The sequence below is a fragment of the Hyaena hyaena genome, unplaced genomic scaffold (genome assembly GCF_003009895.1).
Source record: "Hyaena hyaena isolate Hyena2069 unplaced genomic scaffold, ASM300989v1 scaffold_50, whole genome shotgun sequence".
Taxonomy (NCBI): domain Eukaryota; kingdom Metazoa; phylum Chordata; class Mammalia; order Carnivora; family Hyaenidae; genus Hyaena; species Hyaena hyaena.
Window position 1 is genome coordinate 1,255,145 of NW_024080682.1, and position 19,971 is coordinate 1,275,115.

Sequence of the window (19,971 nt, forward strand, 5' to 3'; positions counted from 1 at the left end):
GGCCACCACTGTGGACTCTCGGGACACATGAGTGAAAGAGCGGCATGCAGGGCACTCTCAGCAGAGGCGGGCGGCGGGGTCGGAGGAGGAACGCCCAGGTACCTTGTTGGCAAAGGCCAGATCTCTGAAAGACTTCCTCACGCCGCTTCCAAGAATCACCACTTTGCAGTGACAGCACCACTGTGGTCTGAGGGCCGCGCCTTCTGCGACAGCGTGTGTAGCGTCCTTATATCCAGAGAGACCTAAACGTGTAAGTCTTTCATCAGTGACTGAAGGTGACCCATGGCGCAACGTGGCACAAGGTGTAAAACTGTACCAGCTCGCAGCATGGCTCACGGAGCTTCCCTGCTACCACTCCTTACTAACTGTCACCGGGCACGTGTCATAGGCACGGCACGGAGCACACGTGCTCTCAAGCAGCTGGGAAACTGCTTGAACGTGCGAACACGAGAGGGAAGTGACCCACCATGCGTGCAAAGTGGGCAGAGGGAGTTACCACTTTTGCTGGAGGGGTGAGACGATAAAAAATGTTCTATGCAAGCTGAAGAGGTACGGGTACACGTCTAAGCAAGCGTGACGTGGGAAGTCACGGCGGGCGAGCAGGGTCCCGGGGCCCCAGCGAACACGTGGTGGGGAGTCTGGGCACAGCGCTCATGCAGGGCTTGCGGCAGGAAGGGAGAGCAGGGGACACGAGTGGGGGGCAAGCAGGTGGCAGCTGGGAGTTCGACAACCTCTCAGGGGCCACTGGCGGGAAGCGCTCCCGGAGGAGGTCCACATGGCAGCTGCCAGGCGGTGGGGGCAGGGTGGGGCCAGGCTGGAGACAGACAAGGTGTGGGGGGGGGCAGCACGGCCACAGAAGAGGCCTGACGGGAGGAAGGGGAGGGGAGGGCGGTGCGGAAGGAGGAGGGGGCGCGGTGCAGACCCCGGCCGCGAGTGCGACAGGAAGGGGCGGCTGGGGCGGCAAGCACTCGGGGAGCCGGCGTTTCAGCGCCTGCTGGTGACAGCGTGACAGGATGTCCACCCCGGAGCGCTGAGGCCAGCACACGGTGGATGCCGGAGCGCCGCCGACGGGGAATTCACCCAGGACTACATGCTGACCCGTGACCTGTCACTGGATGAAAACTAAAGGGCATTTTAAGGAGAACACGCTTCACTTGGGAATTAAGGGTGAACTCGGGCTCCCGACGCACAGGGCTGCTCACCGTCGCTCGCCGGACGGAAGGGCGCGCTGGGCGGCTTCAGCCGGTACGAGCCGGCTAATCGGGGAGGGTTCGCAGATCCTGGCGGAGGCCCACGAAGAAACAGATGCTGTCGACACTCCAAACCTGGGTTTACTCTGTGGCTACTGACCAAGCCCACGGATGGGACCTCCGGAGCGTTGCTGACCTCATAGCTGTTAGGGATTCGGACGTGGAGAAGGTCGGAAAACGCGGCCACAACGCTGCTAATGTTCTAAAACAGAGGTGTAAACACTGTGTTACCCCCAGTGAGGGCAAGAGCGAGCCACGGAAGCCACTGCCCCCTTCGGTGACTGCCATCTGCAGGATGCGTCCGGCGCAGGAAACCCCCCCCTCCTTTATTTAGACTGAAGAGTCCCAGGAAGAAAGGATTGTTTTAATGGACCAGGATCTCCATAGAGCTTCCAAAACAAATCCTCACCCAGGGATCCCATTCAATGTTCAGCATCTGCACGAGCACTGGACTCAAGCAGCTCCCTTCCTCTGTGACAGGCGGGGCACCACACACCACCGCCGGGAGGGAGCTAAACCTCGTCAGTTTTCACGGCTAGGCAGAAACTTCCAGAGCGTGGTCTCTGCCCAGCTCCATGACAGCCCACAAGGATGGGCGCTGTCACACCAATGCTGAGTTCTGTTGACGGCCAACATGGCCTATCACTGGGCTATCAGCTCAGTTACCAACATCCTCCCAGAATGGAGAGAGGGAGAGAGATTCTCAGCAAGTGGGTAGTACATGACAGCGGCAGCGGCTTCCTGAACACTCACACGGCCTCATTCCCTACAAGCAGCTGAGGAAGGGCCTCTGTCTCCGGTGCCCGCGCTTCCTGCCTGCCTGCTGCGGTGCCCGGGAGCAGCCCAGTATCCACAGTCACTAGGGACCCGACACGTACGCCGGAACTTCTGTCGCTGTGGCCCTGCTGCACACGCCGTGCTGGAAGCCCCCGACACCCCTCTGGAGATGGGGACATCATTCCCAGTGTGAGAAGGCCGTGTCATCCTCACCTCAGCAGCCGTCGGGTGCAGAGTGATGGCCACAGATATAAGACCCGATCTGGGACCATTTGGAGAAGAACCAAAAGGGGGTGTGAAAAATAAAGTGCCAGGCTCAGTCTTGATGTCATTCCTTCTAGACTCCAAACCTTGGGGGGGGGGGGGGGGGGGGAAAGAAGGAAGGGGGGAAGGAAGGAAAGATGGATTGAGTGTTAATGGCTCTTCAGAACCAGAACACGCACCTCAGCAAACTGGCACGCTGTGAGGAGGAACGGCGGGGCGAGCGTGTCCCTACCTTTCCCAGCACTGCTGGGGAGAATCGGAATGATGGGGGACGGCACAGGCTCGGGAGGCTCCTCCTTGACCAGCGACAGGTCGGGGTACCTGCTCACTTCCATCCCAACCACACTCTCAGGAGAGGACGAGGGAACAAAACTGTCCGGAGTGTCCCGGTCTCCACCGTGCTCCTGGATCCTGACAGGAGAACAAACACAACATGTCGACACGTGCAAACCCCCCCAAGGGGGCGGGGGCTTCCTGCACCAACTCAGCCCCATCTGTGAACAAGACTGAGAGGGTCCTTTGGATAAAGGGCAGAATAGAAGGTGGCAATGAATAGGTTTGGGGCCAAACGAGAAACCTGAGAAAAAGATATAAGAAATACATTCAACTATTAAACAACTTAAATAGATTTCCTTCTGACTAAAGCTCCAGCATCTAAGTTTAAAGACCTGCCCACAAACGATAATGTGTAGATCATAACACGGCAGGAGGAGGAGGAACACACAACTCTGCCAAGTTCGAGGTCAATGGGGCCATGGGAGCAGTCTGCGGCAGGAGAGGAAAGAGCCATCCCGCGTGCCCCACGGGCGCCCCCGCAGAGCCCGCTGTGCCGATGCTCGTAGTGGGAACTCGGGGGAAACGTGGTCACTGCCGGCATAAGCCTTTACTTTTCTTCACCGATCAAACATGGTGAAAAGAAGAAGAGAATGGCCAAGCCCAGGAGGCCAGGGGTTAACTAGGGCGGCTGAGGTCCGAGGGCAAGTGCACTCTCAAGCTAATACTGTAGGAAGCTCCCAAACCTGGGGTCTCCCACTGGTCCTCTGGCAGACATGCGGTCACTTAGGGGACGCGTGCAGGAGCGCTGTCAGGAGACCGGAGGGAGGCTTCCAGACACAGTCCCCATGAAATGCAGGAGTGGAGCCGGTCCGCCCCCTGGGGCACCAAACATACACACCTACAAGACGCCTCCCACAACCGCTCCCTGGAAATCTGGCAATTTCCAGCAGTAAAATGCAGAAGAAAACAAGGAGACCAGGATTCTAAATCTGGACAGGTTATTTCTCGTCTTTGGTCTAGTTTTCTCACTAACAAAACAGGGACTTAGTCTGAATGATGCCTCATCACATAGAGAGTAGTTGTCAGATTTTTGAAAGAAGGGAGAATCACGAATCAAGTACCTAAGAACCTTTCCTGGATTTACGTTGATGGGTTGTGATTATCTATCTACTCAAGGAAGCTGATTCTCCCCAGGCAGAACCTTGAGTCAAAAGAACTGTGACAAAGTGTCAGAACTCTGGGCAAGACGGTCCTTAAATTCTCTTCCACAAAAGCGTTCTCGGATACATGCGACTGCAGCTCTTTTATTTCAGACAGCGGCGATCGTCCACAAACGCCAACGATCTCAGGAATATTTTGCATGGAGACTGCCACTGCCTTAATGTCTATCTGACTATTTGTTGAACTTCTCATACCATCTAGGAATTTAAAAATGCACCAACTAATTACATTTAATAGTAAAAATGTTTTATAAACTATGTTCGAGAATACCATTCACCAAATTTTACCCCTTAAGTGTTCCCACGCGCTACCGCTACAGAGCTTGTGCCACAGATGTACGTGCACACGTGTAAGAAACTGAAAGGACTGAAAACCATGGGCGAAAGCAGGAACTCTACCTCAGCTCTTCGTGATTGTTATGAGGCGGCGTTGGGAGTGAGGCTGGCACATCAACGGTCTTCGGGCCTGGAGCGATAGCTCTGGCTAACAGGTCATCCTGCGGTCTGAAGGGCAGCTGAAATGCTTTGGGTCCTAGACTTTTGGTAACTGGAAAAGCGAAAACACATAACCAAAAATCCATTTAGTTCAAGCGGATACACGGGCGGAACTTCACGACCTGACTGCCATTTCACCACACACAGCTGGCAATGGCGCAGCCCTCGCAGGGGTGCACCACGGAGGCCAAGCATCATACCTTCATGGCTCATTAGTACGCCAGCTCTTCCAGCAAGTTCTTCAGTTGTCGCAAAACCATTTGCCATCTTCTGACAAGCCATAGGAGGTGGTGTAGGAGGAAGAGAGGCAGGGGGTGTTGGAGGATTACTTAAATTATTCTGCTGCAGAAGACCAAAAAATTTTAAATTATATGCTACAGAGCAAATATGCCATGACCTTGCTAAAACTTAGTTCTGTGAATTTTTAGCACATGGAAGCATAAGGCTATAGAAACATAATCAAGATGGATCTTCCTTCCTAAGTGCACAGCAGGAAGAAAGAATAAACGTACGAGGGCAGGAGGTTTTGTGGTGGAAGAAACACTTGTGACTGTATGGACAGATTATCTGTGTGCTTACTTTGCCCGGCTTGAGTACTCAAGCCTTGAAATTAAGAAGCAAAGTTACACTATTCTATTCTATACATCCCTTTTTAAATTTCATTGTTATAGCCAGTGAAAGACAGCTTTAAAATTCAAGCAATAAATTGCAAAAAGTTCTCAAAATTCCTTTATTCAATTTTCATTAAGATACGCCCCAGTTCTATTAAAAAAAAACTTGAGAATTTGTGGTCTTAACCCTCTAATTACAACTCGTAGCCTCAATATTAGAATCTTGACTGTCCAAAACCTCTATAAGAAGCGAAAGTCACAGCAATAAGACTAAAGTGACTAAATCATTAACAAATGGACCTCCCTCCAAACATTGCTCTCTGCTTCGCATTTGTCTGCAATTTGTCATCTGTTGATTGATTGATCAGTCTCTCAGGGATTGTTGGAATCTACCAATAATACTTTGAAAATGAAGGGCAAGGTGAAATTACAAATCTGGCAAAGATCTGGGATTTCATGAAGGTAATGAAGTGTTGGAGAACAGCTTGCATTGGAAGAGAAGGCGTTTGTAAGAGTTAGGACAGGTTCTAACTGAAGAGAAAGGCCGACAATGATAATAAATGGAGTATCACAAGAGAATGATTTTAATACTAAAGTAAGAAGAGAAGCCCTCCAGAAAAATGATGATACCCTCAGATATTCCTGCAAAAAGATCATTTTACATAAGTCAGATGTGAAGTAAAGAACATCTACTGAGGCTATTATAAAATGTTGCTAAAATAATAATACCCAAAGATAAATTTGAGTTAGAGTTAGATATCTCAGTAGTTTAAGAATTAATGTCTAGCTATAATTAGTACCTCAATTATTAGGCAAAATACGTTTTTTAATTTTTTTGTTTTTCAGAGAAAAATCACTAACTACATTTTTTATATTCTGTTTACTATGAATTTGGATTCACTTTAAGAGCTCATAAAGGTTATAGGAAACTAGATATTTTCTCTACCGTGGAAATACATAATGGATGTTCACTATTTGAAATCTTACCTATATAAAATTTCAAATGTTTATCTTAGAAACTCTTCATCCAGTGAAATTTTAACCTTTTAGCCGAACCAAAGTTGAAATGAAACTTGGAAGATTAGATGGAAAAACAAGACAAGCTCTACCAATTCTGATATGGTATCCAAAGAGGAAGCAAGGGTAAGACCTTGGCGAAGAAACATACCTTGTAGATCAACTGAGAATAGTAATCCGAAACCCCTTCAAGGGTAGCACTGCCAAAAGTTCCTAGAAGTCGGTTCCCACTATTAAATTGGCCACTGCCATAAGGAAGAAAGTGCGCAAAGTTCACTCCAATGATTGGTTCCATTAGAGGGAGCAGAGAGAGCTGCTATTAAAAAACACATTGAAGAGTAATGTACACGGTAAACAAAACAGAGTGTTTCTCAACTTTTCTAAGACCCAAGGCAACTTACAAGTCAAACAAGGCTTGAGAAAAATGAGACTTAAAAATTTCAAGTATCACAATGTTAGAGTAAGTGAGAGAGACCACAGAATCTCTGAGCTCTATTTGAAAATGAGCTTTATTCTCATCTGTCTTGAAGGGATGCTGCCGGGCGTCTGACCAGAAAAGCACATTCCTCAGGGCGGCTCGGCAAGAATCGGGGCGTGAAGGGAGGCCGGGGGCCCCCAGGAGCGCTCTTAGTGGCTGTCTCCCACCTTCTGTAACAACTACAAAGGTGTAAGAATAGAGTTCACTGGGGGAGACCAGCCGCGTTTCCTTGCACCCGGAGTCACAAGGAACACAGACCGTTGGTCTTGGTGCTGAGGCCGCTCCTCGGAGCACAAGTAAAGCTCGACCGTCAGCTACCAATCCGCCTGTTCTGTCACTTCTGGGTGCGCACTTTTGCTTGTGAACCAGGAAATCTCCTAGACCCTTTGGGGAGACAGCTTTTACCCTGTTGCTACTTTAATGAGGAGATACGGGGACAGGGTTTCAGATTGACAGGGCTGAAAAAGCATTTGATGCCTCATTTCTTTGCAGTTTTCAAGAAGTTGCTACGAGTGGCTCACCTGCTTCAGGTGCGTCAAGGTGTCGGCGGCAGAGGACAAGGCTCGTTTCTCCTCTTCATCCTTCCGCCTTTTCTTGGAGCGCGGCGCCGCCTTCTCCCCCGCCCTCTGAGTCCGTTTGCTTCGCGGTTTCTTGGTCTCACTTCCTCCATCTGCCTTTGGCAACGGGTTGCCGCCACATCCAAAAGCACCTTGCATCGGAGCCGCCAGAGTTTGCTGACATAACAGGAAAGGTGAAGAGACAAGTGAACTATTCACACGTTCGGCTCTGCAGTTCACGCTAACCCAGTTCCTCCCTGGGACACACACACACTCCTCACAGGGGCACTAAAAGTTGAGGGAAGGCAGTGGCATCAAATGGTCTGCTTCCTGAGAGACCACTCTTTTTTCCAAAAGCCACGTAGCTTGAAGAAAGGGCAGAATGCTGAAGGGTGGCTACGTGCCCTCACAGGGCCAGCGTCACCCCTCGGCAGGTCCACACGGGTGCCGCCGCTGACCAGCGCCCCCCCCACCCCGTGCCTGCTCCCTGGAAGCTCTCTGGAAGCTATTTGGGGTTCCCTTTCGGAATGGGTGACATGCACAGTCTGCAGGAATAACAAAGAAGCCCCAGAGCCTTGCACCCGAGCGGAGAGGGACGGCTGGCCTCAGATCAGTACAAACAAACACCGCCCGTCATCCGAATTAGTTCCCAGCCATTAACACGACTGAGTAATGACTGCCATATACTTAAAGTCAGTGATAAGGGACCTGTATGATAGCAAATAAACCCTTTTCTTCCTTTTGTCTTTATTTGACGGCTAAGAAGAAGTGAGAATAAACCAGTTCTTGAAGAGGTTTTTCTTTTTTTATACATTTTTTAAATGTTTTATTTATTTGCGAGAGACAGAGACAGCATAAGCAGGGGAAGGTCAGAGGGAGAGGGAGACACAGAATCTGAAACAGGCTCCAGGCTCTGAGCTGTCAGCACAGAGCCTGACACAGGGCTCGAACCCATAAGCCATAAGATCATGACCTAAGCCGAAGTCAGATGCCCAACCGGCTGAGCCACCCAGATGCCCCTGGATGAGGTTTTTAAAGGCAGTGCCATCAATACCTAAAAACTGTGGGGTTTTTCTTAGGGGCCATTATTTCTAAACATCACCGCTATACTTTGCTATACAGGCAACTACAGATGCTAGACCCTTCATGCGTTCTATACCCAACTTTGAGGGTTTGAAAATTACAGTTTACAGTTTTACTCCAAGTGGCTTAGAGCATGCATGGCAACATTTTTCTGGGAAGAGCCAACCAGTAAATATTTCAGGCTCTGCAGTCCATACAGTGCCTGCTGTAGCGAGTCAGCTCTCTGCCCGGGCACTGGGCTGCAGACCACTCCGGAAGGAACAAGCATGGCCACGTTCCAATAAAACTTTTTAAATTCATGGAAACTGAACTTGAATTTCATATAATGTTCACCTGTCATGAAATATTACTCTTTAGATTTTTTTTCCCAACTACTTGAAAACGTAAAAACCACTCTAAGTTCAAAAAAGAAAAGGGTAAGAGGTCTAAGCAGGCTCAGACTGAACCACTGAGATCAATGGTTCTCAAAGAGTAGTTCCTGGAGCAGGAAAAGGAGAGACAGCTGGGCTGGTTGGAGAAGCAGATTCCCCGGTCCCGCCGCAGACCCACCGCACCAGGAACTCCACGAGTGAGGCCCAGCACCTGGGCTCCAACAAGCTCTTTAGGAGATGCTGATACATTCAAGGTTCAAGAACCACACAGCCCTAAAACTGTGTCTCTCCATATCCGTATGCGTATGACTCAAGTGGGATCTTATCTGAAAACATACTCTGATTGGGAAGTCTATGCAGGAGGGTAAGACGCTAAATCTCTCGTAAGGGGAGCACTATGGTTCCCCAGGGCTACACTCTGAGCAGCAAGGACCTAAGAATTTCCCACTTGCTTTTAAGACATTAATAACGCAGTTGCTTATTAGAGGTGTATTGGCCACGCTTTGCAGACATTATCTCTAATCCTCACAATTACCCTAAAAAGCAGGTCTTACTACATTTCAAAGAAAACTTCTAATTATAGGAGAGCACAAGAGATTAAAAATCATCCAAACGTCTGGCTGAGATAAAAAGTTAACATTTTAATGTATTTGTGTTCTTTTACCTATGGCTACATATATTGTGTTAAAAACACAATGGACAAACTTGGTATTCTTTTATTTTAGTGGCCTGACATGTTGTTTCCCATGACACTCTTATATAGCATAATTTTAATGGCCACAAAAAAAAAAATCTCATTTACGGAGTTCCTGGGGGGCTTAGTAGTTGAGCATCTGACTTTGCCTCAGGTCATGATCTCACGGTCGGTGGGTCGGAGCCCCCCATCGGGTTCTGTGCCAGCTCAGAGCCTGGAGCCTGCTTCAGATTCTGTCTCCCGCTCCCCTCTCCCTCCCCGTCCCCCTCTCTTTCTCTCTCTCTCAAAACTAAACATGAAAAAACGAAAAAAAAGAATTCTTTAATCAATAACTACTGTCCTAAATTTATTTTCTTTCTCTTCAATTCTTTCTCTTTTTTCTCTAGTAGTAGAAATAGGACATTAGCTATTCACGTGACTACATCTCTTTGCATATTTTAGCATTTTATATCCCTTATGCCAGATTCCTCGATATGGAACTGGCAGGCCTAAGACAGGCACTCTTTTACCACCTGCACAGGTTCATGTCTGCTAATCCCCCGCCAGCCCTACACAGCAGGGAAGAGTATCCCCCCCGCTGTGTCCAGATGAGGAAACCAAGGTACAGAAGGGCTGAACCACCCCACCCCCTCCAGATCGCACTCCTGGCAAGTGATAACACATGAACTTCGTGCCTCTCCAGGAAGGCTCTACCTCTGAACAGCAACCAGGAGGGCGCTCTTCTCCCAACCCCAGTCTACATGTGAAGAAACAGACAGCATGGAGGGCACCGGGGCCACCCACGACTGCCACGACAACTTTGCCTTCCGTACGATTAGAAAGTAAATGGACTGCCTGTGCAGTGTTCCCGTCACATGACTGAACGTTATCTTTGGGCAAGTGCTCAGCACAGGCCACCATCCCGGGATGCAGTAAGGCATCATCAGCCCTAGTAGTAAAGCACCTTGACCCCCTGCCACCCTCCCAAGTGGATATGAGACCATGTGACACAGCCCAAGCATTTATACATACAGGACCGATCGCATCCCTTTTTCTACCCTAACATCCTCTATGGTTTTTTAACATACAACCATCAGTATTAGGACTTAGCTTCAATTCAATACACTGAATGGTTATTATGTGCTAGGTACTGTATTAAGCACTGAGAACAGAAAGGTGCTCAAGATGTAGTCTATGACCTTCAAGAAGTTACTGAAGTTGTAGTATAAAAACTGCTATGTAAGCACATGGGCACCGACACATATTTGAGAATCGCTGAGCTGAGAAAGGCCTGGAGAAGATGATTCTAGAAACCAGTTTTCAAAGAAAAGCAGACCCTGGCCAGATATAAAAATGGAGAGAGAGAAGCAGGCAGAAAGAGCGGCATGACCACACATGCAAGTGTGAATCCAGCCAGACCTTCAGGGGACTGCAAGTGGTTCCATGTTCCTGGGGCACAGGGCACAGCAGAGAAGGTGGCTACAGACGGGCCATGTTGGGTGGGGACAAACACGATAGAAAAATATTACCACTAACATTTACAAAAATTACCTGACTCTATCAGGCCAACACTCAAACTCTACAAAACTGTCAGACAATAGAAAACACAGCGTAAGCCAACACTTGCAAAAAGAATGGCTTCATTAACAGCCTTAAAATTGAAAATCTGAACTGAATATACCACTTTGCCCCATTCAATTACAAAATGGAAACTGTAAGATCCCAATCGAGAAGCAGTGTAGGGGAAAGCCTTATGAATATGTCCGTAATGGCACTGCAGCTTCTGGAAGATAAGGAAGCAAGAGCATTCAGAGCCGACCAACTCTTATGACCCAGAAGCCCCAGTTTGGGAAATATCTCAAGCTAGTTCACTGAAATACAAGGGACCGAATCTTGCAAAGGTAACATTCACAAAGAACTTCTTCATACACACACACACACACACACACAAAGGCAAACTCAATGTTTTGTAGCATAAAAAAGGGAAGAATATGGATATGTGGGAAACTTTAAAGATAATGCTTCTGTGGAAGATTCCACTTGTAGGACATCAAGTGCTATTACATTGCAACACAATGGACATCCAATATGAGTTACCCTGAGAGCTCTGAGGGCCCCCAAGGGTATTAACAGGGGTAGAGGAGCGATCTTCTTCATTTGAAAGAAGTTAACAGAAACTGTATATTTATTTGCAATAAAGATACGCAGACCTCTACTTTTTGCCTTAGGTCGAAACTCAACATGGTAATAATCAGGCATGTGTTACATATGAGGTGCATTAGTACAGGTCCTTGGTTTAGGGGGAAAAAAGGAAATTATTACTTAAAATAGTTTATGGGTTTGAGTCAAAACATGGGCTCAACAGAGGTAGAAACAAAATTGAAATTTGTCCTCTTAGACAAGGAAGTTGCAAAATCACATGGAAATTAATACAGTGGTTGGCACTAATCTGTTGTAACTTAAAACGAAAGGGGAAAAACTACACGCTGGAGTTTTCACGGAGCACACTTACCAATCCTTCGACTGGGTTCTGTCTCTCCACTCCTTTGTTACCCTTCGTACACTCGTCTTCTGAACAAAAGCTGCCTTCGGGTTTTTGACTCAAAAGGGAAGAGGACTTTTTATTTTTCAGCAGGTGTTTCAGAAGTTCATTGCCCGAATCTGCTTTGGCAGCAGGAGCCCCGGCAGGATGAGGGGGACTCTGCCCCGAGGGGACAGGACCAGGACCGGCCCCAGCTCTGTCCTCTGCCTGGTTTCCAGCTTGTTCCTCCAGGTCAGGCCCGTCGAGGCCGGGGCCCTGTGGGGGCTCGGCGGCCTCTAGTTTCACATCTTCAGCTGAAGCAGGGGTTTCCACAGAGTGCTTCTCCACCTCCGAGTCCGCGTAAGCCTGGTGGCTCGGGGTCCCCTGTGGTAACTCACTACGGGGCGGCCTGTTCTCTAACTCTGCGCACAGCTGGCCAGCGGCCGTGTTGGGCGTCGATGGGCACACAGGCTCCACCAACTCGGGCTCTGCTGGCTGCGGAAGCTCGCCGGGCGTGTTCACGGTGGGTGTGGAGGTAGTTTCTGAGACACTCGGGGTCGGGGGCGCGGTTATATCTGAGTGGGGGGTGGACGGTGCCTTGGTGGATTCCACGTCATCGTCTTTCTTCTTCTTTCTTGTTCTTTTCTTCTTCCCCTTCTCTTCTGGGATTATGTCAGAATACAACTGAATCAGCGACTGGGCTGATCCTGGGTAACTCTGTCCGTGGGTTGTAGCGGGGTCTTGGCCACATGGGACACTGCTACTTCCGACAGTGAGTGCCGTGGGGGTAAAGGGAGCCCTCGCTGGGGACTGCTGGAAGCTGGCCCCAGAAAGACCTCCATGTACCTGCTTGACAGAATGGAAATTGGGGCTTCCACCAGGAATTGAGGGTGAATCGGGAACGAACGAGGGAGGCCCTATCTGCCTTCGCTCATTGGTTTGCATGAAAGTTTGGGTGGGAGGGGAATTAATAGACCCCTGCTGTATACTCTGCTGCTGTGAGCCCTGCCCCATTTGCTGTTGGTGCTGTGGAGACTGCTGAAGGGGCCGGGGAGGCTGGGGAAAGTCACAAGGCAGGTCGGAGCTGTAGAAGGGAAGCTGGGGCCGCAGGGGGCCATGCGGCTGCACCCCCACGCCCTGCTGCAGGGCCCTCTGTCTGTCCACCTCTTGCAGGAGCTGGATCCGCTGTCTTTCCTGCTGTTCTCGTAAACGTTCCTTCCGCTCTCGCTCCTGGAAACTTTCACTGAAGGGGTTATTGTCGTCAAATTCCACCCGTGGCGGCGGTCCACCCTGTGGGTTTGCACCAGACACTGTCCCTGGAGCCGGCGTGCAAGTTCTTATTGGTAACTGGGCGACTGGAGGCTGGACCCTAGCAGGGGTGAGGGGGAGGTGGGCTGGGGTGCCAGCAGGCTGCCACCCCGGTAAACTGGGCATCCTAGCCGGGCTGGCATGGCCAGAAATCAGCCCTGCATGCTGCAGCTGCGGCGGCCCCACAGGGAAGCCAGGCTGGTTCATGGCAGGCGGGGCGGCACCGGGCACGAGGGGCGGCTGGGGCTGGATGCCTGGCATGACGGGGGGCGGGGCCATCGCACACTGCTGCTGCTGCTGCTGCTGCTTGATCCGATAATCTTCTATCAGCTCGGCGTGCTCTTTCTGTTGTTTACGGATCTGGAAGAATAAAGCTAGGCTTACTCCTTCATCTATACGACAGGTGGCTGATGGTTGGGGTGGGGGAGGGGAGGCTATCTATAAGGCAGGCAGATCTTACAGAGACAAAAGTAATTAGCTTTGGCAGTGGCAAAAATTGCAGAAAGTCAGACTGATCTGCACTAAGAACCGCCAATCTTTTTAACAATACGATTTTCCCAAAGTCTCCTGTGAAGCTTCTTTCCATATGATATCCCAAAAACAAATTTAAAATATTTTTCTGAAACAAAGATTTTAAAAATCTTACTATGTGTATTTAAGCCACACATCAAAAAGTAAAACAATAAACAAAGGCTACACAGGAATCAGCTAACTGACAAATCTTATAAGGCACATTAATACACAAGGTTAGAATAACCAAGATTTAAGTAAAATTTTAGCCATGTAAAGAGGATTTCATCTCTGAAGTATACCAAATCAGACAGGACATTAAAACAGGGGGAAATAAGAGCAGGTACACCACGCCCATCCCTCCCTTCCAGGCTCAAAAGACTAGATTGGTAAAACTCTTTGAATTCAAGGAATAACATATTTCTAAAAAGTAACCAAAACTCTGAGAGAATACTTTGAATGATTCCTAATAGGCTCCTACTATAATGACTAACTTACATCAGTGAATTCATTCCCCAAACCCCGGTGCCCCGCTGTGCCAGATGCTACAGAGAAGATGTCCCCATGTCCCGAGGTGCACCTTGCTCAAGAAGGGGAGGAAGTGATGTCAGAGGCTACACGTGTCCTCTGGAACCATCCAATTTTGGATGTGTATTAATTAGACTAGTACACCGAGCCCAGTGATTCTGTAGGTTTTCAACTTATTTTCTTCAGCTTCTCAGACAGACTAGCATGTTCTCTGCACATAATGGTTTCATGGGTCTCCACGGCTGTACAGCTAGCTCATTTTCTTCTTTCCTGACCAATGACTGGCTAGAACTGGGGAAGTACCATGGGCCTGGTGAAGCAGCAGTACACGGAACGTACCCAGAGCAGTATCTGGAACACAGAAAGGGGGTCATCCATGCCTTTCCCGTGACATTGTAAAATACCCTTAAACACGTTATCCTCAACTGCTTATCTTAACGAGATTACACTGGATTGTTGGCAACTGTACAATAACAGATGATGTGTTACATTGTCCAAGTACACTATTAGCTTCTCAATAGGACTTGATCCATGGATATGCAAAAGCTAGGCCCTCATCATAAGGAATTTATAGAAAAACACCAGAAGGGAATAAAAGTGCTAAAAATACTTTATAAGAAATACCTATCATTGTAAGAATTTTACTTGCAACAAACGTGGAACGACAGTAAATTTCGAGAGAAGAACCCCCACTCCCACTCTAGAACTGTCCTAATTTTTAAACAACACGGATTACACTACAATCACCTTACGGTCGGTACATTATTGTGATAGCTAAAGCTTGGAGATGAACACCTGGGCCCCAAATACCTAACCCAATCATCAGCCAGGGGCCAACAGGCCACCTACCTCTGTGATGATTCACCGGACTCTTCCCGTGTAAACGGTGACAACACTAGCTTCCTCAGAAAGTCGTAGAGAAGGTTAAACGAGACACATCATATGTGAAGGTGTTCACCAGAGTGTTAACTACACTGGCAGCACTCTGATTTTTATTAAGTCAGTCTACTTTGAACTCCTCCCTTTCTCCTATTAACATCTGGATTATGTTTCAATTTTATTAAAAAAATTAAATCTGATAAATGTAAAATTGACTTTTTTGGTGTACAATTCTATGAACTTTATCGCATGCAGAGATCAGTGTAGCCATCACCACCATCAAGATACAGAAGAGTCCTGTCACCCTAGAAGATGCCCTGGACCACCCCTCTGTCGTCAAACTCCCTTTCCCCCACCACTAAGCCCTGGCACCCACTAAACTGCTGTCCATCCTCTGTCATTTCAAGAATGTTCTCTAAATGGAATCCGTACATCATCTCCCGGGTTTAGCTTCTTTCACTCAGCACAAGGCTCTTGAGATCCATCCAGGTTCTTCTATATCAACTTTGTTCTTCTTCACTGCTGTGCAGTATTCCAGCGTGTGGAAATACCTCCTTTGTCCGACTATTCATCACCACAGGATACTTGTGTGTTCTCAGTTTTTGGGGACTATGAATAGGGCTGCTATAAATATTTATATATAGGTTTTTATGTAAACCCTAGTTTTTAATTCACTTGGGTAATTACTAGGAGTGGGCTCTTAACCCATTTTGAACACTACTATTATTTCATTTTGAATAAAAATTTAAACTTTTTACTTTTTAAGTATAGTTGTTATTTCAGTATGAACATTTTGAGAAACATCTGGTTTACAATGGAAGGGAAGAGCAAAATGGTTTTGTTTTCGAGGAATGAGTCTTTTATTTCCAGAAGATATACCGACGCATTTTAAGACCAAAATATTGAAAAGAAGTAATAAAAACATCCCATGGAAAAGAACAACCAGAATGCTTCAAATTACCTGTTCTAGCTGTTTCTGAACCATGCTTTGCTGCTCTGTAACATGCTTCAGTTGTTCTGCATCCTCTTCTGGAAATTCCCGCCCTGCTTTCTTGGCAGTACGTTGTTTTGCGGAAAGGGCCTTCTTAGATTTTCTGTGTGCACCAATTTGTTCTTCAAGGTATTTCTGCTGCATCTGAAGAAGCTGCTGGGTCTCCTGAAGCCATTCTTCATACTGCTTACGTTGTGAATCGTCTAAAGAAAAAATGAAAAATTCATCTGTGTTAATTTTCTAAAGACTCCAACAATATAAAAGTTACACAAATCTACTTTGTAAGGAAATGCAGTTCCACCATGACTGTGTAATTGGTGGTATAAACACAAAATACTAAATATTAGACCATAATGTAACTATTACATAGGAAACTTTAGAAAACTATTTATTCGAGGAAACCAAAGAATGCAGGTCTAAGGACACATGTTAATCTCATACTTAGAAATACTATAACTCCAATCTTTGAAAAGCAGACTTTTAGCTAATGAAAAACTTTCTGTTACTGAAGTATAAGATTCTGTAACCCACATACCAAACTATCTGTTAAGTTACATGTTTACTGCATTAACTCAACCTTACAGAATTTTTTATTTTTTTAAAAGATTTTTTTTTTAAATGTTTCAAAGAAACAAAGCGAGGTATGTACTGTTAAGGTCCAGAGCATGGATTAGGTATCACTTCCCATGCTAATTTTCCCAAGTTTAGAATAAGGGTTTTCCTACTTCTTAAGGGTGAAAAAATGTCCTGAACTTTGAAAAGGGAACCTAACCTCTTCCGAAGGGACCAACGCGAAGTCTACGTCTTATAAAGGAAATCCGTAAGTTAAAACCATTGGTAACTTTTATGAATTTTGTAATTTATACTTCTATAAATAAGCAAAGGTACAGAATAATTATCAATCAAATAAGCTCTTGTCTCCTTTTATGACTGTCGTAAGTATCTCCCCAAATAATTAACTCTCTTCATTTTGTATTCCTTCTTTATTCTTTAAGGGCACTTTACGTTACTGATGCCAAATCCCAAAAACACAAAAAAAAAGTCGTCTTATGGTACTAAGATTCAAAATATACCTTTTTGACTCACTATAAGACAAAGAAATGAATAAATACAATTCCAAGAAGGACATTAGCTGAAAAATTACATCAATGATAACAGAATATTGTCATACAATAAGAATCCAACCAAAGCCAATGGGCACAATAAAGCCAGAAAAAGCCAGTTGGTCACAGTAGTTTACTTGATTTTAATGCAAATATGTATTCAAATTATAATTATGATTAATGCAGGGGTAATTTCAAAAGGTCAGACTTTGGGTTTGTTCCTAAACCCAGAAGTTCCGGTACACATATGAACTTGATATCTAGTCTACTAAATTTGAAGGGCATTTTTCAAGAACAGGCTTTTTCACAAGATTTCAGAAGTTCTGCTTCTGGTAGAATGAGACCTACCGCAAGGAAAGCCTTTCTGGTTTCTGGAACCAGGAGAGCAGAGGTGAGCAAAATGAAAAATAATGGTGAAAAAAAAGTTAGCTAAACAGTCTGAAGATTTCAGAAAGGTTCAGTTTGGGGAGAACTTTAAACACTATCCTGAACCACCTTGGGACCCCTGAAGATAACTATGAAGGATTCCATGGCATCCTGAAACCCTAACCTTCACACCATGCTGCTAACCCAACTTTTATCTAAGCATATTCCCTTTGTTGTTCCCATGTAGGGTCCTTGTCACTTAGGGAGACAGTCATTAGAACGAGAAATGGTTTAATTCTATAGATTGTAAAGTGCCCAATCTATATACAAAAACAGGAACAACATTATTGAAGAGAATGGGGAAGATGGTTTTTCTGTATTAAAATATTAATCTCTAGCTATAATTCTTCATGCACAGAGGAAAAAAGCAATGAAAATACATGTCTTCAGGTAAAGATGCCCAACAGGGCAGTGATGCTTCATAAAGGATGAGGGCACTTAGATTTAAAATAACACACCTATGCTAACTCCATTTTCTTTTATAGAAAAACACAAAAATAGCGTGAACAAGCAATCCCCAGAGAACACATAACTTATTAGATTTATACTTACTGACAAAGCCTGGACCAAAATTTGGAGGATTAGGCCTAGAAATCTGATGTGTTATACTGCCATCCTAAAATAAGTAAAATTTACAAATAGGTTTATTCCACATTTCAGTTAAAGGGGGAAAAACTTTAAAAAAAAAGAAAGAAAAAGAAATGGAAGGGGGAAAAACCCCTTTAGTTTCCTAAGACATCTGTAAAGCTTTGATCTTTATAAAAATTAGAATAAATTCTGTGGTGACAACCTAATTTCTGAAAATTTGTAAGTAACTCTGAACTGTTTTATTTTCTAGATTTTAGCTGAAGAACAATTATGCTTGCGGTATGGGATTATTCATTGGAAATATACTACTAGGGCACGTGAAATATTGTTAGTATTTACCTGGAGACCCACATAAAATCCCACTTTTTGATGATATCTACCCAGCTCTTTCTGTAATTAAGACATAAACTCGGGTTCCAGATTTACTGAATTCCACTCTGTAACACAGAGTTAATTTATAATCAAAAACCGCCGTCTCTAACATGCACAAATAAGAAAAACAAATATACATGAGTTAAAAATAGTGGCCTTATTTTCTAATTAAACGCCTTACTACTCCCAGGGAGACTGAATAGTCATTAATCTAACAATTCCCTGGCGAAAATCTAATAGATAAGATTAACTCTGAAAAAAACACTGACTCAGTTGTTCCAAGTAGCGCTGGACAGGAGCTGCAGACAATGTTACAACTGTAAGTGCTATGAGCAGCCAGAGCACTTCCTGAACCCTTGTAATACTGCAAAGCAGGTGCTGTAACATCTGACCCATCCAAAACCTGGGGTTCAAGAACTGGCCCAAGGTGCACAGTATGTTCACAGCAGAACTAAAAGTTTAACTCTGCTGTGAAGTGTACGCTTTTTCCACCTCATCACATGGTGCCTCTCTCTTCTTTCAATAATGAAGAGAATATAATTATCAGCAGAGTGTATCTAAAGTACAAATGTCATGGCAAAAAAGAAAATTTCAAAACATATACAGTAGGTAGCTTTCCCTTTTTCTTCCCCCGAGGCAGATACTTGAAAAAAATATTGAAGGAAACACTACATTTCATGAACAGCTCTACCCCTCTGGACACTGCTTGACACTAAACATTTAAACATCACACTTACAGCTGATTCTTATGAATGTAAAGTGTCTTAAAAAAACTAAATTATCCCAAGGAATAAATAGCAGAATATGATTATCTATAGCTAAGTAGAATGATGACAATCATTATTTTCTAGTGTATACTAGTTTCACATTTTAAATGTCATGGATGAATTCCAAAATGTAGGACATGAAAATGTTTTTGTGGAGTTAAAAGTAAATAAAAGCTAAACCCAAACCTTACGCATTTGGTTTCCCTCCAAGTGACTTCCTAACTCTTATAGGTCCTTTTTAGAAACTGTCACTTTTTTAACCTCAATTTGTCTTTGCCTTAAAAAGTAACAAAACGTCTTTATCTCCGCTGAGCCCGATAATGTATTCTGGCAGTGTTCTAAGGTTTCTACTACTTTCTTAGAGTGGCCTCACTTAGAGAGTGGGGTTTGGTGAGAAACCCAGGGAGGCGCTGCGTCTACAGGGACAGGTCGCGAGCGGCAGTACCTGTGTCATGGCCTGCGGGAGGAGACTCTGGCCTTCACCGGTTTGCGCTCCGGCCACCGACTGGCCCATAAAGGGGAACCTGGGGAAAGGAAGTACTGGGTATCAAAATGATGAGCACTTAGGATGAAAATAATTGTTTTCATTTTTCTGAAAATTGTCTTCAAGTGCTTAACAATGTTGTCCTCCAGGGAGGAAGTGCGATGGCATCAAAACCATGTGGGAAGGGCCCCTTCTGCGGTGGAGGGCCACATCTGGTCCTCACCTTGCAGCCGCGAGAGGCGGCCACTTTCTGCTCCCCTTTCACTTACGATGAAAGGAAGAGGCAGAGGCTGCACAACTTCTACCACAATGGCCAAGGGACTGCGGAAAGAAGCCACCAGGCTGCTCCTTGGTTGGTCACTACTGCAGCCTCATTGAGCCTTAAAATACAATTCAAGTCTTCCGGATAAAAAAAAAAAACA

General features: G+C 45.9%; 1 protein-coding gene across 9 annotated transcripts in view; it reads right to left on the minus strand.

Moving 5' to 3' along the window:
• Nucleotides 1-19,971, minus strand: part of KMT2C (lysine methyltransferase 2C) — a 288,474-nt gene that overhangs the window by 14,067 nt on the left and 254,436 nt on the right. For 5 of the 9 annotated variants that reach the window (XM_039230732.1, XM_039230740.1, XM_039230735.1 and 2 more), the window contains 12 exons: nucleotides 19,511-19,589; nucleotides 17,891-17,954; nucleotides 15,780-16,012; nucleotides 11,585-13,261; nucleotides 6,910-7,122; nucleotides 6,062-6,226; nucleotides 4,483-4,624; nucleotides 4,187-4,334; nucleotides 2,524-2,702; nucleotides 2,241-2,377; nucleotides 1,203-1,452; nucleotides 103-242 (listed from right to left, as the gene is read on the minus strand). In XM_039230732.1, coding sequence (XP_039086663.1) covers nucleotides 103-242; nucleotides 1,203-1,452; nucleotides 2,241-2,377; nucleotides 2,524-2,702; nucleotides 4,187-4,334; nucleotides 4,483-4,624; nucleotides 6,062-6,226; nucleotides 6,910-7,122; nucleotides 11,585-13,261; nucleotides 15,780-16,012; nucleotides 17,891-17,954; nucleotides 19,511-19,589 — 3,427 coding nt within the window. The remainder of the gene's footprint in view (nucleotides 1-102; nucleotides 243-1,202; nucleotides 1,453-2,240; nucleotides 2,378-2,523; nucleotides 2,703-4,186; nucleotides 4,335-4,482; nucleotides 4,625-6,061; nucleotides 6,227-6,909; nucleotides 7,123-11,584; nucleotides 13,262-15,779; nucleotides 16,013-17,890; nucleotides 17,955-19,510; nucleotides 19,590-19,971) is intronic. The other 4 variants (XM_039230733.1, XM_039230737.1, XM_039230734.1 and 1 more) reach the window with 4 other exon arrangements.